The 26,558-nt window shown below is 33.2% G+C and overlaps 1 protein-coding gene and 1 long non-coding RNA gene across 4 annotated transcripts; one reads left to right on the top strand and one right to left on the bottom strand.

Annotated features, from left to right (window-relative positions):
• Positions 1-204: 204 nt before the first annotated feature.
• On the bottom strand, positions 205-24,428 carry LOC136823061 (contactin-2-like). 3 transcript variants are annotated; one of them, XM_067079357.1, is made up of 10 exons: positions 24,157-24,428; positions 19,317-19,387; positions 5,720-5,800; positions 5,148-5,429; positions 4,246-4,581; positions 3,794-3,896; positions 3,085-3,281; positions 2,455-2,605; positions 2,046-2,176; positions 205-1,425 (listed from the first exon to the last, which is right to left on the bottom strand). In XM_067079357.1, the coding sequence occupies exons 3-10, from the start codon at positions 5,781-5,783 to the stop codon at positions 893-895; spliced, it is 1,797 nt and encodes a 598-aa protein (XP_066935458.1). In that variant the 5' UTR covers positions 5,784-5,800; positions 19,317-19,387; positions 24,157-24,428; the 3' UTR covers positions 205-892. The 3 variants fall into 3 exon arrangements, with proteins under 3 accessions (XP_066935458.1, XP_066935457.1, XP_066935456.1); XM_067079356.1 differs by lacking the exons at positions 19,317-19,387; positions 24,157-24,428 and adding an exon at positions 12,195-12,262; XM_067079355.1 differs by lacking the exons at positions 19,317-19,387; positions 24,157-24,428 and adding an exon at positions 7,853-8,198.
• LOC136823062 (uncharacterized) lies at positions 21,295-22,790 on the top strand. Its single transcript, XR_010848995.1, has 3 exons — positions 21,295-21,383; positions 22,156-22,205; positions 22,711-22,790. It is a non-coding gene; the product is annotated as an uncharacterized lncRNA (long non-coding RNA).
• Positions 24,429-26,558: the final 2,130 nt, after the last annotated feature.

Raw genomic sequence — 26,558 nt, 5'->3', positions numbered from 1 at the left:
TACAAAAGAGCGAACCAATTGTCTTCAAAGTAGGATTTTAGTCCTTTTTTAAGCTATTGTACCGTGTTATGAGAGGATGTAGGTGTTATATGGCTTCTTCGCCGACAGTATAACTGGTTTTAATGCAGTTCTTTCTCTCTCGGATGGATGAAATATCCAAAGTTAGTAATATGAAATTTTATGGAATCAAAGTTATCGGAATAATTCTTAAAGATTCACTAATCTTTGGTGTTTTGTGTTTTCTTTAAAAAATATGTACAAAAAATATATTAAGAAATTGAGTCTTGAAAATAATTAATAAAAAAGGTTGTTTCCTCTTCCAGTTTTTGAAATATAAATCAATATTTGTTTCTTAATGAACAGTTATTTGTTTTCTCTACACACATAAATGCGTCGATCTATATCTACAGTATCGTTAATTCAGTAACTTGATGTAATAGTTGTATTTGGTAAAATTGTTCTCTGGAAATACGGATCTTACTGCTGCTTTGATACGAGTTTTTTCTACTTACCAGAAACCTCATTCAACACAGTACATTACAATGTCTGTAAGTAATGGCTGCTCTATTCCCATCCTTGGTAAAACATTGCTGACATTGTTTGGTTACTTGTTCCACAACCCAAGAAATAGAATTCCAAAATTACATCTTTCACCTCTTAACGAAATCGGTATTGAAAGGACTGGTATTGAATGTACAAGAAAATGGCGTCAAAATTCTTTGTCTTTCAATGCAACGACATTTTGACGTCATTCCTGCCTGGTAAACTCGAACACAGTCTCCAATAGCTTTAAAGTAAAGGTTGATAGGTGTAATCTTTTCTTTTACCATCGCTTTAGGTGAAAGGTAAAATTCTGCAAATAATAAAACCCTCCAAGTCAATTAAAAGGAGCCTACAATACAGTGCTCGGCGTTGTTGATTGGTTACCGTCATTTGAGTTATTAATATCTTGATAAAAATGTTCAAAAGGTGGATTCTCATTATTATGTTGGTCGCGTCGTAATGTACTCATCAGTCTTAAAAATTCGGGGTCATCCATTTTAGCACCTCGAATACTATCGTTCATACTGCCCATTTCTGATGATGCTGGATGTCCTAACATTGGTTCATGGACACTAGGTTTTGCATATATAGGACCCTCACTTCGAGTAGTTGAATTGTTAGAGTTTGTATAATCACTATATCCAGGGCTTGGAATTGGTATAAATTGTTCTTGTTCCTTATCTTTTTTGGTACGGACGTACATGAAGATACCTCCACATAGCAGTATGACTAAAATACCACCTCCACTACCAATGAGAATGATGTATTTGAGTTCAAGTGGTGAATCTGATGAGGACGTTGAAGAGTCAGATGAATTGTTGTTGCTGTTGTTGTTGTGTATGTTAGAGTCGTTTTTATCGCCAATTGAACTTCCTGTTCTTTCTGAAAATTGGTGAAAATGAACATTTTGATGTTACTATCCATTCTTAACCTTTTTTCAATAAGTGCTCAGAGAGTTATCCATCATTGAAATGATAATTCAGAGTGCTTAAGTTTGCCAGAAAAAAGGCTTTTATAATTTTTGAAAAACAAAGAAAAAACATTTTTTGATGCCCCATGAATTTCAGGAAAATATATAGTACTATGAATCAGTAGTTACAACTAATAGAAGGTGGCTTGTTGAATTAAAACCACTGCAAGAAAAAAAACACAAAAGATGAGGATGACATGTAAGGGGGGTTTGTACTTTTACGGTGTGACGGGATTGGCCTTTTTTTAGTACGGTGTTACGGGATTTGATGAAAAAAGAGACGGGAAAATGGTATTTTAAAATCAGACGGTGACGGCACTTAGGTACATTTTTTCCATGTACAAGCCGGTGTGACGGTGTTATTATTTTTCCAATTTTCGGGATTCCGGGATTCAGCAAAAACTTTGACGGGAAAACGGTATTTCGAACCCTTACAAACCCCCCCCCATGGAAGAGTAAAAGAAGTACTACCAAACAAATAAAACGTTAAATCAAAAACCAAAAAAGAATCATGTTAGGAATACCGACTTACGCGAGATTAAGACGTTGAATACTTGGGAATCACGTCCGTATTGACTTTTCACAAAACATTGGTAAACTCCTTGTTCATCATAACTAACATTGGTGATTGTCAAAACTCCTTTATTGATCTCGATTGATCTCCTATAAATATTGTAAAGTACTGTACAGAAAAAAACAAGACACTTATTCTTTGATTGCATCAAGACATCAAAGAATTTATGTTGGGCACCAATCTCTTTGTGTACCTTATAATGGAACTAATTTTAGCGAGAATCGATTTTGCGTAACTAATTTTTTTGTTGCCTAAAAATAAGTATTTCTGTCAAAAATTAGAAATATTAGAATATTATAGAAAATCCTGAAAAAATCTACACGAGATCTTAAATTTTGATAAGTTTAGTCAATAAATGAACGCTTACTCGTTAGATTGAAATGTTGCAAGTTGACTTCCATTTCGGACCCATGTAAACATGAGGTTACCAGATCCAGAAGCATTACAATATAATTTCAATTCTTCTTTAAGATATCGCTTTAATGTGGTCGAGGAGCTGTCACTAATCTTTGGTGCTCCTAAAGAAATTGGGGACGAGATGGAGTTTTTACAAGCTCTTATTTGATTTGGTTGGTCGTTAACCAGTAATAAAACAATTTTGTTACTTTTTCTAAAGAACGCGTCATTTTTATTACTTCAAATAATCAATCATTAAAGCATCTTATAAAACTCCATTTCATCTGAGAAATTGCATGTGGTCTTTAGTTTTAGGTATGGATTATAAGACAAGCACTCTGTCGGCTAGTTGAAAATTGACTTCTGAAAGTTAGCCTGTTTTCTTTCCTCTCGGAAAGAATTCTTTACAACTATTAGCCGATTATTCTGAAAACAAAATAACGGAAAGATTCCAGAAAAGTACGTGGAATCTAAGTCCAGCGGCTTCAGAAACGGTGGTATTTTTTGGCGTTTTGAGACCTTATTACGGTTTAAGAACATTTTAATTTAAGTAACGTAGCTGTGGCAACTGAGTTATGAATGAGAGATAAATGGATCTTACTTGCAACAATTACATCTCCAGTAGATGCTTTCATACCAGCTCTATTTGTGAATTGGCATTTGTATTTTCCTTCGAGTTTGTCGGTCATCTTTAAAATGGTAAACTTCTCTGGAAGCCTCGCGTTGACTCGATACAAACTTGAATCGTTAATATTGATTTCAATACCATTGCGGTACCACTTGACTTGGGGAAGCGGGCTATAAGATATGACAAAATTGTAATATAGCTAGGCCTTATAAAAAACACACTCGTCAACAACGGCCAATAAACAATTCTGCAACGCAAAGGGTCGTCAGTTCAAGGGTTTTCGTAAATTGGTGAAATTGTTTGAGATGCACCAGGGCTTACATCCTTTTTACTGCAGCTTTTAGAATCATCTTTGCATAAGGGGTCAGGTAAGCCCTGGTTTTAAGGGTGATAAAACCTCCATAAATCAACATTGGTAGCGTTTCTTTGATAATTTAGGCTACGTCGTATCTCTTATGTGTAGGCTTTGTAAACTAGGAATAGACGATATCAGCTTCGCATGAAAACTTGCAGATTTGACCCCGATAATTCCCCCACAATGCTTTGCGCGTTAAAAATTTCACCGTGAACTTTTTTCCGCGCAAAGCATTGTGGGCAATTTTCGGAGGTCAAATCTGAGTTTTCATGTTAAGTAGATATCGTCTATTGTTAATTAATACCGAAGTAATAAATCTGATTATACCTTCCACTTGCTGCACATTTCAAAGTAACTGGTTTTCCTTCAAGCACGTGTTGTTTTGCCGGAAGTTCTTCATGAATGAATGGTTTACTATCAAAATCAGTTTCTATAAAATAAAGGTAATTCTTCATCGAATCGAAGTCTAAAGTTCAAATTAGTTAAAGGAAGAGTCGGCCTTACAGAAAATCTACAGTTAATTCGAGTTGAATCAGACAGAAATCAATAGATCTATAATGTCAATGTGAAAAATTGAAGGCATTGAGCAATAAGATTTCGATGAAAAACGGTATTCTATAAGATCAGGTACAAGTTGAAAATCATATCAGCCTACTTAGACGATCGATTCCGAATGGTTTTTACAAAGACCCAGTTGGACCCCCACCCCACTGGAAAATTCTCCCAAAGTTTCGTCCCCAGTGGAGAAGATACCCTACACCTATAGAGATTTTACTTACGCTCATCCACTATTTTCAATTTGATTTTCCTGGATTCAACCAAATTGGAATTGATACTCATCAAACAAGAAACACCACCAGCTTTATTGACCCTATCCACAATGTCTTTTGTCACCAAAGATAGAAACAATACTTTGCCATCATTCAAATACATAAAAGACCTATCTTCTTGTATAATACGATCCACACCAAATTTTCCTTTCATTCTCCATAAATATCGAACTGGATAGGAATGACTATGATCTGGACAATGGATTCTTGTTCCTAGTCCAACTATGACGTCAAGCAAATCTGCAGGATCATCTTTCCTTGAACCAGCAACAAAGTTTCCGACAACTAAAACAGACGGCGAGTTTAAGGTAACGTTGAAATCTACAGGAATAAACCTATCGTATATATACTATACTTCAGTGAGAGAACTGAAGTGAAATGACTGAACTCCGAGTCAAAGATTAGAAACTGTTCTAGAATCAGTTTCCAATGCAAAATTCAGTTCTTTCACCAGTACACAGTTATTTTGGTTGGACTTATGACATAACTCGTACGAAAGCAATCGCGCAAAATCGAAAAATCAGGACTTTCAAAATTGGCAGATTCGATTGTGATTCGATTGTGATTCGATTGAAGTATCATCAAAAGAAATAAACCACTTTAGCCACTTTAAATCCAGTTTATATTAGGCATCTTCATGTCGAGAACTTGATACATCTAGAATTACAATTGAAGCTCTCTAATTCGACATTCAAGGGGAATTCGATATTCATCGGAAAGTAAAGTGTTGTTTATAAGAGATTCTTCTTGACGGTGACTTTCAATATTATCGAAAAATGGAACGTATCGAATAGTAGAGCGTCGAATAAGTGAGCGTCATCAGTAAAATCGAAACTGTTAGAATTATTTACCATAGATTTTGATTTCTTTTTCTTCATAACTTTCACCATGGTGGTTGGCAACAGAGCATTTATAGACACCATCGTCTTGTAAATAAGTCACGTTATGAATATACATTTGATCATCGGCTGCTCGGTTGATACGTGGATCATCTTTCAATTCGATACCATCTTTGTAGAATGTGATTTTCGGTCGTGGGTTACTGTTAGTGATACATTCTAAGTGTATTCGCTTTCGATTGTTGGGTAGATCGTCGACGTAATAGTTAAAACTACTTATGGTCGGGATACTGACTGTAAATGGATGAAAAAATTACGTTTTAGGGAATTTTTAAACCCTCAATTCCAATTGGCACAAAACACCAAAATAATAAACAACAGCTCTATGATAAATGTTCAATCAGGTAAAAATAACATGATTTGGCAGCTGCGGGGTTTCTATTTCCAAAAATAGCAGTAAAATATTCGCAACCGGAATATCAAACGTTGATGGAAAGATTTGTCAATGTTCGGATCGTTTTCTGACCTTAAATTCTGCTCAGAATTTTCGATAAAAAACGTATATAGTAATGAAGTAGACTTACGAGCATTTGTGTTTAGAGCTGTGAAAGGTGACAACAAGATGATGACCAAAGAAAATAACAACATTCTTGGTATACCAAATTCTATGAGAAAAATTTTGGACATTTGATAATATTGAGTGTAAATTTGATTGTTGGTGCCCCTGGTGCCCAGTTGACACGCTATGTTGTTCAACGCTCATTTAACATTTGTGAATTTTTGAACTTTAGATGGAAAGTGTTTGACGTTTTGTTTCATTTGGGAGACTAATCTAAAGGGTTGAAATCCTAGCAATTTTAAACGTTAACAAGTCGTCATGTTATGAATTTTATCCAGCTTACAAGTAACGTCAAAACAATGTCCATATAACGTTAGATGAAGGTTGAAACGACGTTGACTCCAAAATGGGTAGCAATATCATTAAATTATTGCCGAGTCATACATATTCAGCAATATTTTGAATAAAAAAAAAATCACTGACGTAGATTTTATTTATTTTTCCATACGCTTCACATAAATGCATTTTGTGTTATGTCACAATCAATATATTATGTATGATGAGAAGTCAAAACTTTGTTCTATCTCTAAGGCTTTTGAACGAAATTTGATAATACGCGATTCGCTCTTTACAAAGTAAACATCAAAGTATACTCTTGTCGGAAAGATACCTCCTGTATTCTTTATAGGAAAATATGACTGTAATTAAGAGAAATTCATATATCATTTTCAACATTGCCTTTAAATCGAACAGACGCGATAGCTCAGGTTTCTCAGAAGAATTAAGTGAGATTCAAAGTATGCGAGGATTTTTACATATTTGTTAATTTCAATTTTTTGTAATGTAATCAATTTTAACTGATATGATGATATTTATCTTAAGACTTCATTTCTTACAAAAGAAGTCTGTACATTTCATCCCAAAAGAATTGACCCTACATTCAACAAAATTTTTGTTTTGATTCAAAATATTTTCAAAAATCTTTTTTACGTTTTTTTGAAACCTGATTTAGCTTGATACATTGATCAGTAGTAGTAGATTTAAAAGCTCTGTGGTTGAGAGTGAACTTTATAATTCGTATTACTTAAATGGAGGTAAACGATCTCCTCCGTGAAGCTCTAACTTAGGCTAGCACTGTTGGTAGTCAGCACAGACCATTCATGAAATGACAGTTATCTTTATTAACTCTCAAGTTTCTTTGAATGTTTTCTTTTCTCTATTCAACTGATAATGTCCCAATCGGGGGTGTCTAAGTTTGAGACTCTCAATCATGCTGGCTCGCTGGTTTTTATTTTGGTCTAACTGGCTAACCTTTTCAAACCAGCAAAACTATACCCAAATATATTGTATATATACAATACACAGGTTGCAAAATTAAAGTCTGAAGACAAATAACGCTTTTACTCGAAATTTTACGTGCTTGGTACATGACATTTATTTCTGATTGGTTCGAATTTATTGACACTAATAAAGTTATCAGCTGTAAGTTGTAAGAAATTAACAAATTTTGTTCAGGTATTTAGATCGTCTTAGTGTTCGAATTCTCATCGGATAATCAAAATTGTGTATCATGAAACTAATATTACAAATCCTACACAGGTTGACGTTGAATCTCAAAATATACTTCAAAATACACCGCAAAAGATGATCTTAAACGAGGATAGATGAACGCTTAACACCTTGTTTGAAGGAGAGTTGAATTGTGCCCTCATTTCTCATAACTTGTCATCAAACGTATAAAAATCAAATCTCTATTTTCAAAAACGCAACCACGCACTAATCAAGCAACGTCAACAAAAATGGTAATACAAATTTTAGCCGGTCTAGCTTGATAGTGTATCAATTTTTGGTAATTTCTGTAGATTTGGACTCAAGTATGCACAAGAGACTTTTTGAATATGCGAAAAAATCTAAAAAAATCACTTCTCCACTTTTAAAAGCTCCAAAAAACCAAAAAGATAACGTTAATTTTAATGTTAATTTTCAAACGTTAATTTAACCATGAAAATGTTTGTTTGAATTTTCTTTCGCAAAAGTCTTTTTGGTTTTAGGTTGTGGCCTCGACACAAAAAACGTAAAAAACGTCCATATAACCTCGAGACAATGTCAGGTAGCACTCGGAGGAAACAATGTTGACACATATGCACCATTAACTTACCTAAGGATACCAGACCTCCAAAATCATTCTTTAAAACCTCCATCTTACACACAAACGATTTTTTCAAGTAATGATATACAAACACGGAAAGCTTTTAGATTGCCTCAAATCAAGTATATCTTCTGTTAAATTTCCTTTTTCGACAATTATGTCTCAAAATCAATTCTCAACATTCAATTCTGTGATGTATGTATGGTCCTTCTTATTGTTTCCTTCTCAAAAAATTGATTTATGCTGTCACACTATACAACAAGCACCCAACGAGAAAAAAATATTTTGATAATTTCAATTTGTTGAATGGTCTATGAGCCCCTTTTAATCACACTTTGTGCTAAAACCACAATTCAAAGACTAAACGGATCAATTCGTATGATTTAAACTTATATATACCGATTGAGAAAGTATAAGGAAAAGTATGCTTTCTAGATTGGGCAAAAACAAGAGGGAAATTGACTTTATCTACGTCATAATAGATGATGTCACATTCCGTCATACTTTGAAATCTTTTTCTTGTGGTCGGGAAATCCAAAACATTCAAAGGTCAGATATAGTAAAATGGTAACATAAATATTTAACAGTCATGCTTTTTGGCTGAAGGAATTTTTTGCTGATGACGTGTCACTCATGGGAAATGAAGAAATTGCGTCGGTGGAAGACTCATTTTTCAAAAGATATTGAAAACTATTGTATTTTCAAAAAGTTTCCGAAGAGTTCGTCTTTCCTCTAACTACCTATAAATTTGAAAGAAGAACTTCCGGTTTTTCGAAAGGATGTCAAAAGTTCATCCTACGGCGCTTTTTTCGGGCATTTTCTTTTCGAAAGAATATTTCTAGCTTTCAAAAAATTTGAAAGACTAACTTTACGTCAAAAGTTCATCTTACAAACTACCATCTTTTTGAAAACGAATTATCTCTAATTCAGATACACTTGAAAGGTCAACTTAATACTTTTCAGAAAGATGTTACTGCTCTCATCTTCTGATGTTCTTTTCTTTTTAGAAGATGAAGACTTTGAAAGTCAAAGAGTCAAAGAGTCAAAGAGATCTTCAATTTTTACGTAAGCATTTTGCGTTCTTACATCTGCGGCAACAATAAGATAGACCTCATATTAAAAACTTCGTTGAAAAAAATCTTCAGCTCAATATAAGATGAAGAAATAAAAAATTCCTATGCAGCTATATTCACTCAGGAGATTTGGGTGGCAATTCAATTCAACATTTTGCCAGTGTTTTAACAGGTTCAAAAGGTTCAGCATTTGGCTAATTGTGGCGTTCATTAGAAACTACTGCAAAATCTAACATGATTTTAAGATTCACACCCACAATCAGTGACAAAATACTTGGCACAAAAGGGAAATTCACCGGGGTGTTTTGAAACCACAATCGATTTGTAAGTGCTCTAAAATAGGTTGGAAGGGTAGAGTTTTAACTCTGAGTTTTAACATGAGACTTAAGACTTCTGAGGATCCAAAAGTTCAAAATTGGTCCAGTAGCGCTTGAAATATAGCCTAGAAACCAAAAAATCCCTCCCAGATCGAAATAATCGATGAAATCAAGTTGAGGGTCTGAAATTGACATTTTCGCTCGAACTTCAATTTTCGAAAAATGGTAAATTACAATCATGGTCGAAATAGAATGAGAATTCCGGTTATTTTAACGTTTTTCAAGATTTAAAGTTCTGGCGAGAAAGTCGATTTTGGGCTATCTCTTTAACTTAATCGAATATTTCAATTTGGGAGGGGTTGGCAGACTTCCAGGCTATATTCTGAGCCTTATTGGACTATAATTGAACTTTTGGATCCTGAGATCCTAAGGTTCTAAGTCTTAAGTCTAGTGTTAAAACTCAGAGTTAAAATTCTACCCTTCAAACCTACTTTAGAGCACTTACAAATCGATTGTGGTTTCAAAACTTCCCGGTGGATTTCCCTTTTTTCTCAAATATTACGACCATGATTGTAGCCAAAAGTGCAAATATATTATGGCACGGATTGCAGCATTATTTAGAAAAGATAGAGTAAAAAAAATAAGTAAATGAATTCTTAGGATAAATCCCAGTGAATCTAGAGTGACACACTTTGTATATGTATCAAAGTGATGAAAGAGTAGACTGGCACGCCAGTCTGGCTTGATCAGTATTGCGCGGGAAAAGTGAGCGTAGGAGTTAGGTAAGCGTAGGAAGAAATTTTGTCGGCGGGAAGGGCTGATGTTAATCAGCACTCTCTCACCAACTTTTGCTCGTTCTCCTACGCAGCTCTTATTTTAGCAAACGCCCGCCGCCTTTCTGACATGATTAATTAACGGATTAGTTTGCTAGCCTAATGAAAGAGGAGTTTTCGGATCACCGCCAACTGTGGTTGTGAAACCTGATATCTAGTGATATCTAACCACCACAGAACTGGAAAAAAGCTAGATCATTTGTTGTCAAGCTTAACAATCCCTTTTTTGTATATGTGTCAAACTTCGGCCGCATTTTCTTTCTACATAAACAAAAGGAACATGTCATAATTCAACCACTTGTCTTTAAGTACGTGTGGTTGAAGTCTATTTCTCAATTTCAGTATTGTTCTTTAAAATAACGGTCTACCTTTTGAAGTAGGAGAAAAATTCCTTGGAATTAAAAAGAATCGATGATTAGTTTAGTAGTAGTTCAACTCCCTAAAATGTGACCTTTTCCATATTTTGAATAAATTAGCATGGAGTACGTATATTTGCTTGATTTTGAATTTGATTGACTCTGAGACCCTACCTTGGCTTCGTGTACTTTGTATCCTCTTTTGGCATAGCAACCCCTTTGGGAATTCAAATTTTAATTTTTGGCTCCCAATTACATATGTTTATGAGATAAAAGTTCCCAGATTCAACAATGGAAAATGAAACAGGCCCAGCGGAAGCGAGGAGACTGGGGAGACTTCAGCCTGCCCACTTTTAAGCAAATAAGAATTTTATCTCATTTTCAGCCTTCAGCCTCCTAGATCAGCCTCCCCACTTTAACAGTTATTCCACCTGACCTGTGAAAGCTTTCGAAGTCCTTGATTGATTATGATGTAATATTTACTTTACAAACAATGCAAGTATTAGCAAATTTTGGCCAAAAATTTTTAAGTAATAATATTTTTTTATTCCCGTTGTTTTTTGATTGGTCAAATTCTATTTGAAACAGTTTGATGTTGTTCTGATGTATTGAAAATTGGCAACATAATCACGCTATATGATGACTTATCGGAAAAACAAAACATTACTAATACATTTCGAACGGTTTAGTTTCCACTCAAAATAAAGGCTAATGTGTTAATCCATTGAAATTGAAGTTTAATACAGTATCTATGTGGGAATGAAGCTTGCCCTCTCAGGTTTTTAATTTACATATCTTTACTGTATACAGCCCGGGGGGGTACTAGGACAAAATGGGTTACGGGGATGCTCCGCTGGCCAGGGTACCTTTTTTAACCTCCACGAGTCCCAGGTAGGGTCGCAAAAACACCAAAATAGAAAAATCAGTCCCTCGTAGGGTGCCTATTTTTGGAAAATTTGGGGAAAAGTAGAAAATTTGAGAAAATTTTGGAATTTCAGTCCCATTCAGGGTCACTTTTTTCGCAAATTTCGAGTCCCACGTAGGGTCCATTTTTTGAAGGGTAGTACCCCCCCCCCGGGGTATACAGTGTGTTCCGAAAAAAGATTTTGTGTAAAGTAAAATCCTGAAAACTTATCATCTCATTAGAGTTTAGAATAATTACACTATCATAATGCAATTTTTGGTTCGATCGATAAAATAGATATTCAATAGTCAAGTTAATCAAAACTGATTTAAAAAAATTTGAGTGATAAGGTTATTAAAAAAATTTGAGTGATGAGGTTGTAAAAATCTGGCTCGCGGGCGCCAGAGAGTGCTTACTCTTGGTACCACACCTGACTCTAGGCTTTGTCTTCATCTTGCCATTTTCTTTTTCTTTGTATAGTTGTTTGTTTGAATGTTTTGTCTGTTTAGTATCATATTTGTTGGTATTGTCGGTCGAGCAATTGGGGTGTGATGGTGTTTCAGTTTTTGCTGAGATTATGTCGAGGGTAGTGTTATGATCCATGAGAAATTTTTAAACTTTTCTTAGATGTATAGGTTTTTACAGTGTTTTTAGTTAATTTTGTTCCATTTTTTTTTCGAACACACTGTATCATTTCAAACAACAATGAAAAACCCTGGCCACCCTGATCACGTCTCAGTGACCCGCTGAGAACTTTATAAAATCTAGGAGTAAAATCCCTAAGTAGATTTCTTTGGCTAAACTTTATACTTACTTTCATTATAATTCAAAAAAAATCTACAGTAACAATTGTCATACGTTGACCTACCTTTTTGAAGTCCATTCCAATCCATTTCGTTCAAAAGGTTTAAAATCTCACTTGTTTTATAATTTCAACTTATTATTTAGAAAAAACGTAAGAGATTTATGACTTTATAACAAATTATAACCAATAAAATGATTCATATATAACACCAACAACCAATAAATTAAAACATCACCAAACAATACTAAATATTTGTAAATTTTGGTTGGATTATAGCTTCAAAATGAACTAAGTGCATCAACGATTGCTTAAGTTTTTCATAACATCAGATTAAAGCTAACTGGATAATTCACAATTCAAAAAAAAAAAAGAAAGGAGATATGAATCAGAAAATTATCCCATATAAAGAATAATTTTTCAACTACGTTTTCATAGCTTCTTTCAATGAAAAATTAATCTTAACATTATATATTCTACAATATTTTCAAAATCACAAACTGTTTCATTGTTAAATTATCCATCTAAGCCTCTAAAACTAAAATTATTACCATCTTCTCAATTTTAAGACGTCCAAGTTAAAATAAAAAGATAAAACACATAGTAACATAAAAGAAAACACATAAAATGTATAAGATTCAACAAAAATTCAGTTCAAAGTCGTATGTCTGTGAGACGCCTGAATTTTTTTTGATTATTAACAGTTAAACGATAAATGTTAGGGTTTCTCTTATTACAAAGTGTAAACAAACGTAGAAAAACTAACATAACAATGAATCAGCCCAAAGGAACAGCTTTATTATTATAACCCGTGAAAAATCAACAGTGAAAATCAAAATCACGGAAAAACGAGATAATAGAGATAAAAAAACGTCTACGGATATGCCGAGTCGTAAAAATGCGTTCGAGCGTGCGCAGAAAGATATAAACATATTTTTTATAAGAAAATCGAAAATTTTTGCAACTTTCAGATGTCCTTAACTTTTTTCAGCTTTAACCCTGACAATGTTCTTAACCTGTTCATACTATTATCATTTTGTAAGTATTTGTGTGCGATTTCCTAAGCAATCGGGTGTTTTAGAGTCTGCAAAAGGCTTAGAGTTAACTTTTTTTCTTAATATTTTGGCTATCGAAACTTTATGTTCCTATACAGTTTGTTCTTACTAAAAATTTGTATTCATAGAATTAAATGACAAAATGACTATCTCGGCAGTTTTTTCTAGGTAAGAACCTAGCTGGCACACAACACTTTAATAACGTCAATCTTACGACTTATCGACGTTTTGGACGTCATATGGATGTTGTCTGAACGTTTCGTTTCTGCTGGGAGGGCTCAAAAGTGTCAAAAGTTTTAAATATGGAAATTACGTCAAAAATAATTCGCATCTTTTTCTGGTTATTCATGGTTACTTATGACGTCATTTTAGGTATAAAGCTGTACTAAAACCAAGACCTCTCCATGAAATCAGTATTCAAAATAATAGTCAAAAAATTTAAACTTTATAGGCTATGGAAAAGTTGGGCAGACATCTAGTGACTTCAGTTTAAATCTAATTAAAATGTGTACCGGTTTACACAGGTCCAATGCAAATCATAAAACTAATTGTACGCCCTCGGAGTCAAAGTAAAACAGTGCACCTTTTTTATAAGAACATCCAAAATTTTTGAAGCCTTCGAATGTTCTTAACTTTTGAGTTTTAAGCCTAAAAATGTTCTTAGCATGTTCTTATTTTGACCATTTTGTAAGTATTTTTGATCATTTTCCTAAGAAATAGGGTTTCTGAGTCCGCAAAGCCTTAATATGTTCTTAACTTGTTCTTGACATTTTGGCCATCAAAAGCATTATGTTCTTACATAAAGAAACGTGTATTAGTCACTAGTAAAGGTCATTTTAAATTCAGATTGATTTGAACACAGAATCAACAAATTGTGTAGGCTGCAGGATCTTGCAATTGGCGGCTTAATAGGAATATTACTCCGCAATGACTTTATGTTTGGAGAAAAGTCAGTGTATCGATCACCCCCATGTTTAAAAAAGTTAGGGATTCTATCAAATATTTCACGGCTAACAGACGATTTCAGACATTAGAAATAATTAATGTTCTAACAAAAAAAATTGATTAAGAGTCTAAAGCCCAAATCAAAAACAAAGCATAATAGCTGTTTTATTTTTCCTTTTATGACAAAATCCTTTCCGTTTTTGAACAAGAAGCAAACGAAAAGAGGGGGAACTCAAGTAACCTATGGAATGTCTGTTATAACTTTCGTTTCTAATGATTACGTCATCTTAAGAGGTTGTTGTCATTTCTACACACACTTCATCATATAAGGTTGAAAAATTGTATTAAGGGGGTAGTCATATGAGATTTTGAAAATTGGTGAAAAATTTATCAATTTCGGGATTTAGGGCTTTTTAGGATCCTTTATCCTTCCTGAACATACCCTGAAAATTTCAAGGCCGTAGCATAAATATCTGCCGATATATTGGGTTTCTTATGAGCCCTGGTGTACAATGTTCTCCTTAGCAACGGGAAATCGCATCCGTTGCTAGGGCCTCATTTCCGTACGGCTGCTCTAAACATAGCATCATGACATGCCAAATGAAAGCTCTTTTTACGCCCTTTTTGGGCGTCTAAGTCAATACCGCCTTTTTCCCCCGGGATTTCTTAATATGACGTAATTAAAGATGGTAACCGAAGAAGTGGTATTTTCAAAAACATTCACATTTTGGAGGCAGTCAGCTGTGTTTTTGACATGGAAACTGAGCTTATGTATTGTTTTGGATTGAATTATGATATTATTGAATGTTTCATTTCATTTCTCACATCTGGGAAAGCTTTGAAAGCCTATAATTTGAGTGAAAGCAACAATTTGATTCTGCGAACTGATGTTTTCAAACAGTAAAACTTGTACACCGAAAAAAACTTTTCAAAGTGATGGACTATAGACTTTGAATAAAGTTTGAAGCAAGGAACCAAACACATTCAATGATGTATCCATTATGAGTCTTAAATCCAGTGGAAATCTAGTCTTTGATGAATCATGGCACTCATGGCGCCAGAGGCGATCCTGGAAAATTGAGTAAAACTATGCATGATTGACGTTCAACCTGAAGACACGTTTCCCTAAGATCAACACTGAAATTCAACTGTAAATGATATAAACAGATTTGAGAGAGCACAAGGATGATATATTTTGTTGGCAATAGTTTTTTTGATGAGAAAATGCACTTTTATTGACTTAAAGCCATGTTTACGCGTTGTACGCAGAGTTGACGCAAAATACTTGGAGATTCCCGGAGCACGTGGAAGGCCATTTTTTTCAAAAAACTTGGACTTTTTTAGTATTTCCAATACCTTTTCAACATTAAAAATTATGTGTCAATCCATTTTGGTCAACCACAGCAAAAATTTTGTAAAACGGCTCTATGTATCGCAGAAAAATTTAGAAAAACCTCTATTTTCAACTTTCTGCGCCGTTTTCTCAAAACGCGTTTTAGGGGGTTTTCGCGCACCTTGTCAGCCTTTTCTCAGGATTGAGAAAAGCTATTGACTTGAAATTTTCAGGGTAGTTTTCCATTGTGGTAAGCCTCAGGATGAGTGAAGCAGTTTTTCAAAAAAATCATTTTTTGACTTTTAAACTGAAAAAGTACAAATTTTAGGTTCCAGACCCCCTGGCTTGAAATTTGGAAAAAATTTTCCACTCATTCTGGAGACTTTCATAATACTAACCTTCACCAGAAAAAATTTTATGAATAGCTTTCTTAGCTTTTCTTAAAAGGTTGACACAATATTTTTATAGCTTTTACCCCCTGGACGATATTACCCCCGTCTTTGCTATTTTTAGAATTTTTTTTTAATTTTTCATATTCTTTATAGTTGTGCTACAATTGTGGAAAGTTTCATTGAAAAATATTTACTACTTCACAAGATATAACAAAAAGTTTAAAAAATGACATTTCAAATTTCTCATATGACTACCCCCTTAATAATATTCAGAACCACGTTCTTGATGATGACAAATATGGAATTTTTTTACTGTATTTTTATTAACGTAACGGGGCATACACGTTGTTTTTATATAAGAACAAACTGTATAAGAACATAAGGCCTCGATGGCTAAAATGTTAAAAACATGGTAAAGAACATTTTTAGGCTTAAAACTCGAAAAGTTAAGAACATCTGAAGGCTTCAAAAATGTTGTATGTTCTTATAAAAAACGTGTAAAAGTCAGTTAAAACGAGCTGTGGACCGGCTTGATTAAATTTATTGGTCCTGCCGTAAAGAGCGGAACTGGAATCTTATCCAGACTGAGCTTCAACCCAAAGAAGCATTGTGTGTTCCCCGAAAAGAGCAGGAATATCTAATTTGACAGCAAATATCACACCATAATACAGCGAGGCCAGAATCAAATTTGTTTTTCTTAAAATGTGTCTTTTTAGTAAAGATCGGGAAAAGTAAATTTCACGGCAATAACTTCTCACCATAGTACAATGAGGCAGCATCTTAATGTAAACACCGTTTCTCAAATGATAATGAGATGTAAACTTTTCCTGGTGTGTTTTCGTTTACTTTTCTGTTATTTTTATTTCTCCTCGCTTATGATTCATTTTGTTTTATTTACATGAAAAAATATTGACTAGCATATCACTTCTTGGTTGGAAAAACGCTGATGTTTTTTTTAGCTTTCACAATTACTTTGCTTTTTCTCTAATGTCTTATGATACTTATAAACTGTCAGCAATAGATTTTTATATTAGTACATCCCTGTTTCCGTGACGAATTTTTCAGTAGGGGAAGGGGGTTTGGGATCTAAAATACAGCCAGGTAATAAATCCCCCCTTACTTTTCAGGCATACCTATTTTCAAGGAGTTTCTGTTGTGAAAAGTTCAAACTTGGCAAAATTTTAAAAAGATGCAAAGCAATTGTGACAGCTAGAAAAACATTAACACGTTTCCAACCGAGAAGTGACATGCTGGTCAAATTTTTAGCATGTAAATAAAACAAAATGAATCATAAGAGAGAAGAAATATGAATGACAATAAAAATAAACAAAAACACTCCAAGAAAAATCAATGTATCATTACCCTTTGTGAAACGATGTTTACATTAAGTTTGCCGTGAAATTTACTTTTCCCAATCTTTTTTAGAAAAACAAATTTGACTTTTGCTTAGATCCAGGTTGAAATTTTTGTTTTGTCAAATTCGAATACACTTCTCTTTGGTACATTAATAAAATGCTGCCACACACCATAAAGTTAGCTATAAAAATCAATTCTAGTACACGTTTTTTTTAATAAGAAAAAACTGTATAAGAATATAAGGCTTCGATGGCCAAGATTTTAAGAACAGAACACTTTAAAGGCTTTGTAGTCTCAAAACACCCTTTTTCTTAGGAAAATGGCCAAAAATACTCCCAAAATTTTCCAAATAAGAATATGCTAAGAAAATTTCTAGGCTTAAAACTCGAAGGCTTAAAAAGTTAAGAATATTCTTATCAAAAAACGTGCTTAACGGGTATAAGTGCTGGGCGGTATCACTCTTAAGAGTGCCAATGACCTTGTCTTCTTTGCTAGGGTAAGAATGTGTATTTTTCAGAAATATTGTTTGAAAGAAAGAAAACATTCTTCCTAGAAACGTTTTTAGTGGATGCTGCATTTTTCGAAAATCGGCTATGTGTTTAATAATTGATTTAACATCGAAATTTCCCTACAACGAGCGAATTTGAAACTTTAGGGTGAAAACTTAGATACGTGAAAGAATGTCATCAATATATAAGCAAGATTCTAAGAGAACAAACAAGCAATAAACGTGAAGATTTGCGATTTTCTGGAAATTGAAATGAAAGAAAAATATACAGTATGCGGCCCCCAAAACGGCGATCAAATTTGAAATTTCTCTCAAATCTAGAGGAAAAGAGATATTACAAAGATTTTTGCTGCATGAAAACCTTTAACATCTCTACTTTATTTCCTGGAAATTCTTTTTCAAAATTTTCAATTTCAACAATATTTTTCAATCGCTTAAAGATAGGTAGCTTTTTTCTAATGGCCCCCAAAACGGAGGTTTGAAATTTTAGTGATTTCTCGAGATATCTTTAAGATATGAATACAAAATTTTGACCATAGTTTTGAATACGATTTAGAGGGTTTTGGGCATAAATCTATTTGATAAAATTTTTACAGTATACCCCTGGTTGTCAAAATGCAGGTTTGGGGCCCCCAAAACGGAGGTGTAGTTAAAATCAAATTATTAAGCCCAGTGGTAATAGGGGGAAAAACTATAAACATATTTGTGTTTTCCCTTAAATTTACGACCTGATGGATGTAAAATTTACGATTTTTATGAAATATATCAAGATTTTCGATATTGCAAAGTCCAAACTGAAAATTTAGAAATTTTCAAAATGACAATTTTGATTTAACAACGTCTTAATTAAGTTTTTGAAAACAAATCTCTTTTGAAAATAGTTCCAGTCATGTATGGAATAAGCTGTGAAAATTTTAGAAAAAAAGCTTAACTGAAACTGAAAATATTAAGCTTTAAAGATATTTTTCTCCTATATTTTGCAAAAAAATGACAGAATTTGCCGTTTTTGCTGATTCAGCGAAAAATTTTAGATATAGTGTTAATTTTTTGTTATAAACTATTAACTCAAAGTGATAGGAATAGAATTCCAAGATTTTTTGCTTTTTCTCATATTTAGAAATTTCGGTTTTGTCAATGCTGATTCTAGGGCTCCAAAATACTGGTTGACCTTCAAGATGCTATATCTTTTACCCAGCCTCTAAAGTCACAGATGTATTTGCATTTTCTGAACGGCATTAGGTGTAGAAAGTTTCCTATACCCCGTTTTCATAACTTATTTTCAATATCCAAGGAGCTAGAGTGAGTTATAAGCAATTTTTATCTAATTTTGGTGTTAAAATATTTCCTTCAGACGCAAATATGTTTCTTTGAATCTGTCTCAAACCAGCAAAAACATGCTCATTTTTTAGTATAACCATCATTCTTTCAAAATAAACAAAAATCGTTTAATTCTGATAAATCTACAAGTCAGAATCTTCATTTTAATGAAAACCTCCATTTTGGGGGCCGTCTCCGTTTTGGGGGCCATATACTGTAATACAACTATGCATAAAATCATTCAGAATTGAAGAGATTCAATCATTAAAATTTGAAGTTTACCTTGCAATTTGATAATGTCTTGGAAATGATCACAGCGTGAAACATAGCTGAATACGGGAGTATGTCGATTTCTGTTTTGATACGCATCCGTGAGTATACAGTGCCGTATACGAATAAAACGTATATGGAGTATAAATTTTCCCGTAAACATATCATTAGGATTTATATTCCCGGTTACGTTATATTCTTTTCGGATAACCCATTATAGGTATACTGTGTTCGGATATCATTTTATACTCTATGGGTGTCGCTAGACTCACGCCCGTTCAGAGAAAGAACATCCGCCCTTGCTGGGTTCCAGCTCCTTTTTTGATTTTATCAAACGCACAAAAACAACAAAGCAGTCTTCTTGAATTTGGCGGCAAGCAAGATGGCGGAAAGTTCCCATTGAGCTTAAGATTTGAAGTAACATGAAGGACTTTATTGTCAAGAATAACAGAATTAAATCCAAGCTAAGTATATTTTATTATTTTAAAACTTAAACTTCTATTGTTTTTTTGAGATTGAAGACAGTTATTAAATAATAATAAGAAAGATTTAAGGCAGAAAAAAGGTACTATACTGTTTGAACAGTTGAAATTTTTTATGGCTTAGTTTTGATGCATTTTTTTTCAACCCCAGGACGGTGTTGATATTATTTCATTGCTGTACATTATATGCTGCATTGTATAGTAAAGAGAAAAGCAAGCTTGAATTACAGATTTTGAACATAATTTAGAATAACTGTAGCTAGGATTCTGTTTTTATGCTGTGTTGTGTTTGTATTCTCTTCATTTTGGTTTTACTCATATTTTGATTTCGTCCATATTATAGTAAAAATCTTTTGATGTATGTAAATCTTTGAACAAATATTTCCAGTTATGGTAAATGCAAAAACTAAATTTGAGTAGATTTTTTGATTAGAGATGATCATTATTTCTCCCTTTAGATCTTTTTGAAACACTGTAATATCTGGCATATGTGTAGTCATCAAGCATGCCAAACACATATCAGCATTAGCCATTCAATAGAGTGTCAAAATGTGGATATTACTTTGTTTTAAAACTAAGGGACTAGCTTATGATTGTAATCTTTGGAACAATACAAAATCTTTGAAGTTCTTTTGAATCAGATGTGCATGTTGTTAGTCATTTTAATGCCAAAACAACATCAACAGTCAAAACATTCTAAACCATGTTTAAACTGTAGAAATTACGATTCAATTGGACTTTAGTTTTTTTGTTTTGTTTTTTGTAATTACTTTCAAAGCTTAATTTTCTTAAAAATATTGGAAAGCATACACGTTTTTTTTTTTAAGAAACTAGTTTTACCAAGCAGCCTCAATGTTTCTTAAGAAATCAGCCTTTTGAGCCTTAAATGTTTCTTACATGTTTCTAAACTTTTTGACATAATCAGCCTATTTTTCATGTTTTGATTGGAAGGTTCTTAAAAAAACGAATTAAAAATGTCTTTTTTTCATTTTCAGCCTCAGCATGTTTCTTAGATGTTTCTTAGTTTTTAGGCATTCTGAGCCTCATGTTTCTTAAAAGTGTGTTTCTTAAAAAAAAAAAAACGTGTAATGCTAAAAAGCAGTTTCAAAAAAACCTTGTGTACTATAACTTCTGAATAACATTTTTGTAAACAAAATAATTTCGTTTGAGATAGATTATTCTGCAAAGTTTTTTTGTGCATGAGAGTTATTTGACAAGGTGTTGAAATTTTCTCTATTAGGCAAGTTAAATTTTTTTAGATAAATCTTTAATTATAAGTGCAAGTTTATGTTAATCGGTAACCAGTCAGTTAGCCATGGCCAGATATATTTTGGATTGCATTTCCATTATCCTGTTTAGCCTGAATTTCTTGGTTGTAAACTGTTTTTGATCTTTCTTCTATTAACTCTGCCGAAATCCTTGTTTTAAGGCCATGACCAAAAAATCTGTAGCTTCACCCAACAATTGAATTAGCACTTTTTGTTATTTAATGCTAATAATTATAAAGTATTTATATTTATTTTTTATTTTAGCACTAAAGTGATGTTGCGTGTACATGGACATTGTTTAAATTTCAAGGAAATTAACCCTAAACTAAGTAAGTCATTATTATGTCGCAACATGGTCTTACTCAGTATCTTGACTCTCAAATTTTATTTTACTTCCTCTCCAATGAAGAAAGTGTTCAGTAAAAGACTACTATAAAACAATAGAAATTCTTTCCCCGTTGGTTTTTTGATGGAAGACCCCACTGTGAGAAGAAGTTCCACCGGCGCTGCGAGACAGGGGTGTTATTAATAAAAACAAAGCTTGAGTTAAAAGAAGAGTTCAAGAGTTAAAATACCTGTACTTTTTCATCAGTGAAATATTTTTCCCTAAAATGTCTATCAAAAAGAATTTTTGAATCACCTCTAGATATGATTCTCAATAAGTTTTCGCAGTCTGTAAATGTAACTTTTCAAATTGGTGGCCCCTCCCAAATGTTTTCATCAAAAGTTTCAAAAGACACCCCTGTCTCACTGCCTCTTTGGAACTTTTGCTTTCAGTGGGGATAAGAACTGTTATCAAAATCCCAATGGGAATAGAAATTATATTGTTCCAAGGTTAAAAGATCCAGTGGGGATGGTTTTTGAATGCAACTTTTAAACATTGAATTTAGAATGGGGATGAAATGAAAGTCAATTTTTATAGTGGACCGGAATCTCAGGGTAATTTTCCGTCGGGGACGAAGAGAATTTGACCTATTATTAGAACACATACCGTCTGGTCCCTCAAGTGTAAGGTTTTACTTATGATGTAAAGTACGATTTAGCTGGAGAAGAACTTATGATGTCACTTAAACCATAAGATTTTGTTTTTATCCTTTTTAGGAGTTACAAACCCTTTCGTTTGCACAAGTGAAACCAACTGGTTAGCCGAGGTAAGAATAAATATTTTTGAGTTAACTTTGATTACTTGCATATAAGCCTATTATTCCTTTCCCCATGTAATAACTATATTGAGAAATGTACAATTTTAGATTGTTTTTCATAAGGCAAAAGGATCTAATATGGTCACACTTTGTTTCACTTTTCAAAGATATTTAACCATATGAACACTTGAGCTGATTTGTAACTCTCAAATAGCGCTCCGCAACGCATACGTCATAATTATTACTTTTAAATTTTTTACATTTGTACGAGTTGCAATGCTGCTCAATTAAAGATACATGCAATTTCTTACATATCTTTTGTCAAATGATGCAATTAATGTGCAAAAGAAACGCAAAAGGATTGGAGCTCCTACAAACACATCAAGAAGAGTAATGATTATGTCAAAAGTGTGCGCTATATAAACCTTAAAAGATGCTTACCCTATTTCCCATTCAAGCTACCAAATTGACAGAATTTTGGAACTCCTTCTGAAAATTTTATTTTGTCTTTCAGCTATAACTTGGAACCTTGACGTAAAGAAATTATCAGACGGCTGAACAAGACAACATTTTGGCTGGTGATGAATAAAGATTCAGACGCCAGCGACTTTAATATAAGCATAATGATCAAATGATTGATAAATATATACTGTATTGTGTCATAGACCCGATGGTACTTCTAAGAATCAGACAATTTGTACCCGGTTAGAGAACCCACCCGGTAATCTATAATGAAGGTTTTTTTAGCCTTGGGATGTTCTTAACTTTTTTTCTTTTAAAATCCTAAAAATATTTTTATTTTCATCTTCTAAGGGGTATTTTATCCATTTTCTGAGAAATTGGGTCCAAAATGTTCTTTCATTTTAACAAACGAAGCCTTGTGTTCTTATAAAGAAAACATGTTGAATTACACAATCGTTTAAGACAAGCGATCTCATTCCCATCGTAATTTCTACCTTAATTTTATGTCGACTACAGTACACTTTTTTTTATAATAACCAGTAAATTTTTGCTGAGGCTCGGCTGTTCTTATTTTTTTGGCACCTTGAGCCTTGAATTTTTCTTATTTTGTTCTTATTTTTTCTAAGGTAAAAAACAAGTTTTGGCTATTTACTTCACTGTTTAGAGGATTTTAGAAACCAGTGATTCTTTTTGCTATAACTCTCTAACTTCAGCCTCTCCACTGTTCTTAAATTGTTCTTATTTTTGGCATTTTTCAGCCTCATTGTTCTTATAAAAAAAAGTGTATGTTTTTCACCGGGTCACTGATACAGGGTTGTTAAAATTTTGTATTGTTGATTTAGTTGTTTGATCGGTTCGAGGATACTTTTAACACAATCAATAAATTATTTACCTCTATTTTTATCTCATTAAACATTTTAGATTTGTTAAATAATTTTTTGTACGCTCTGCTTGGTCTATTATGTTACAAAAAAACAAACTTCATTACAATATTTTTGTCTTTAATCGTTTTATTTTTCTTCCTCGATTCCTCCTATGGTTTTCGTATAATTACAGTGCTCTTTTTGGCAAACAAGATTCTCTCGTCTCCTTCAGTACTTAATGAAAGGTTATCAAAAATATCTATACAGCAAATTTTGAAAAGTTGAAAAGGTTTGTGTGCTAATAAAAAATCGCTTCCTCTTTTGTTTTTGTATACTGGAGTATAATACAGAAAAATGAAAAACCCTTGAAACCCTATCATTCTCCCGTTTTCATATACAAGGGGTATGATGTAATATATTGAGTAGTACACGGCTTCCCTTATTCACGTTGCATACGTATCAGGAATATACAGATATATACGGGATAAAATATACGGTCAATATGAAAGATACATCATACGTAACCGATATACTATACTCCACCGATATGAATTCAGGGGTATATAACAATATGCGGAGTCTCACTTTGGAGTATGTGGTAACACGGATATTATAATATGCGGGATCAAAATTGCAAAATATACTACAGTATATTTTATTTATGCGGTAAAATGTAATAAAAAAATCGTACCGGATATCGACCCCTTTCACGCTGTGGATAACAGCCAAATCAATGTCTAAAGACCGCTAGAGACCAGTAGCTCTTGTTATAAAAATCACCAGTATAAAAAAATCATCACAAGCACTTCACTCCTGACAGCAATCTGTATGCCAATTGTGTATCGATATTAGGAGTTTGCCAACATAGAACTTGTTTGTTTTCACCCGTTATTTTTATATCCTTCCTAAAAGTAACCATGAAGAAAAGAAATCAATAGAAAACAATAAGGTGTTTGATTGTTATAATCCGTATACAATCAAAATGATATTGATGATGGTAAACATATCACTGGCAAACTTACACGTTTTTTTTATATAAGGAATACGTTTATAAGGAACTCGAGGCTGAAAATGGTCCAAAAAATAAGGAGTTGTTTAGGAACTGCTCAGGCTGAGAATAAAAAAAACAAGTTTTAAGGAACAGTAAGAGATGGTTATCCAAATTTAGCAGCTATGTAAATAAGGAACTCGATAAGGAACTTTGAGGCTGAAATTCTCTGTTAAAATAAGGAACTCCAGGCTCAGAGCAAAGTTAAGGTTCCTTATAAAAAAAGAAACGTGTATTTAATATCCGGCAGGTACAAAATGCATAAAACATAATGCATATTGCATAATGCATAATAGTATTGTGTAATTTACAGAACAATTTTTTATTTTCTAAAACTCTCCTTTGCAGAGGCTAAAACCGCGAAAACCTCTTTAGAAGAGTTTCTTGTAAAGGCCTGTAAACATTCCAATCAGAGGGATTTTCCCCAGACATATTTATTTTTCGAATACGAAAGAAAGAGAAAATATTCGAATCATAACAACAAAGGATTTTCCGTCAGCATAAATAATAAGAATGCAACAGATCAGAAAGGTTCCCGAAAGGTTTCCCCCTTCTTCTTTCTCAAAAAAAACCATAAACATTCGAATGTAAAAAGATTCGAAGTCTATTTTCTTTGATCTAGCTTCCGGATAGCATGGAATTGTTCGAAAAAATCTCTGAGAAAACCCAAAAAGATCTTGCTTTAAAATTTACGTTTTCGAGTTAGAAAAGTAATATAGGGAGGAGATATTTTCGTGTTTTTTCTACATTATACTACGTTCTGTAAAATACAACTATGAAAATCAAAATGGCGGCAAGCATTTTCAGTGGATCATGGATTTTTTTCATCATCCGAAATTCAAATTCACAGCTTTCTACCCTTTATTTTCTGGTAGAAAATGGTATATTTGTTTTGTTGAAAGTATTATCTTTCAAATTCTCCTTATTATAGCCTCTAAAATTGATATTATCCAAATATTATGCATTATGCATTATGTAATATGCATTATGTTTTATGCATTTTGGACCTGCCGATTTAATATCTTCCTTAGGACGCCAAAGTGTAGCATCTAGTTACTAGAGTTTTGAGAACTGTTAGACTGTCTTTCTTGTTAGAAATAAATATGCGAAAATTTAGCGCAATCCTATAAAAAATCTATTAAATTTAAGGCTTTGCGGACTCTAAAACATCTGATTTCTTAGGAAAATGGGCTAAAATGTTAACCAAATGGTGGAAAATAAAAACATAAAGAACATTTTTAGACTTAAAATTTAAAAAGCTAAGAATATCCGAAGGCTTAGAAAATTTTGGATGTTCTTATAAAAAACGTGCAAGGCCTTCTAGGCTGATCTTTTTGATGTTTTGAAAGCTGAGAATTGTCAATCATTAGAGTAGTTTCACAAAAAGGGTCTGTTTGTCAATTTTTCAAAATAATCCCTTAGATGATCTTGTTGACCCTTCCCAAGAATTTTGACAAATCTATTTCGGTGGAAAAGAAAGTTTCTGTACTTATACGTAGACTTTTTCAAATTCTGCTAATTTGGCAAAAGTATAGCAAATACACGATTTTTATAAGAAGAAATTATATAAGAACCTAAGGTTTCGATGGCCAAAATATTGAAAACAAGTCTGAACTCTAATACAACCGATTTCTTAGGAAAATGGACAAAAATACTAAATAATTGGCAAAAATGAGAACATTATGAGAACATCTTTAAGCTTTAAGCTCAAAAAAGTTAAGAACAACCAAAGGCTTCAAAAATTTCGGATTTTCTTATAGAAAAAAAACATGTACTCTAACAGTGCTCATAGTGCAGAAAGGGGTCTGATCCCCCCCTTCTTAAATGATCCCCCCTTCTTGGCATCCCCCAAAAATGCCTATCCCCCAAGGGTTTCGAGCTAAATCTTTTATGGTAAAAAGGGTAGGGAAGCAGTAAAGAAAAATTAAGTCTTGCAAATATAATACCACTTTTTAGTGAAAATAAAAAACTTCCTTTCATGCAGACCAA

Source organism: Clytia hemisphaerica, unplaced genomic scaffold (assembly GCF_902728285.1).
Source record: "Clytia hemisphaerica strain Z4C2 unplaced genomic scaffold, Clytia hemisphaerica genome assembly, whole genome shotgun sequence".
Taxonomy (NCBI): Eukaryota; Metazoa; Cnidaria; class Hydrozoa; order Leptothecata; family Clytiidae; genus Clytia; species Clytia hemisphaerica.
Note: the sequence above shows the minus strand (reverse complement) of the source record. Positions and strands in the feature narration are given on the sequence as shown.

Coding starts and splice junctions, on each gene's coding strand:
- LOC136823061 (XM_067079355.1), bottom strand. CDS start 7,895: ATGGAGGTTTTAAAGAATGATTTTGGAGGTCTGGTATCCTTAG. Junction 3,282..3,793: donor AAATGTGCAGCAAGTGGAAG/GTATAATCAGAT, acceptor CATATCTTATAG/CCCGCTTCCCCAAGTCAAGT. Junction 2,177..2,454: donor GCAACATTTCAATCTAACGA/GTAAGCGTTCAT, acceptor CAATATTTATAG/GAGATCAATCGAGATCAATA.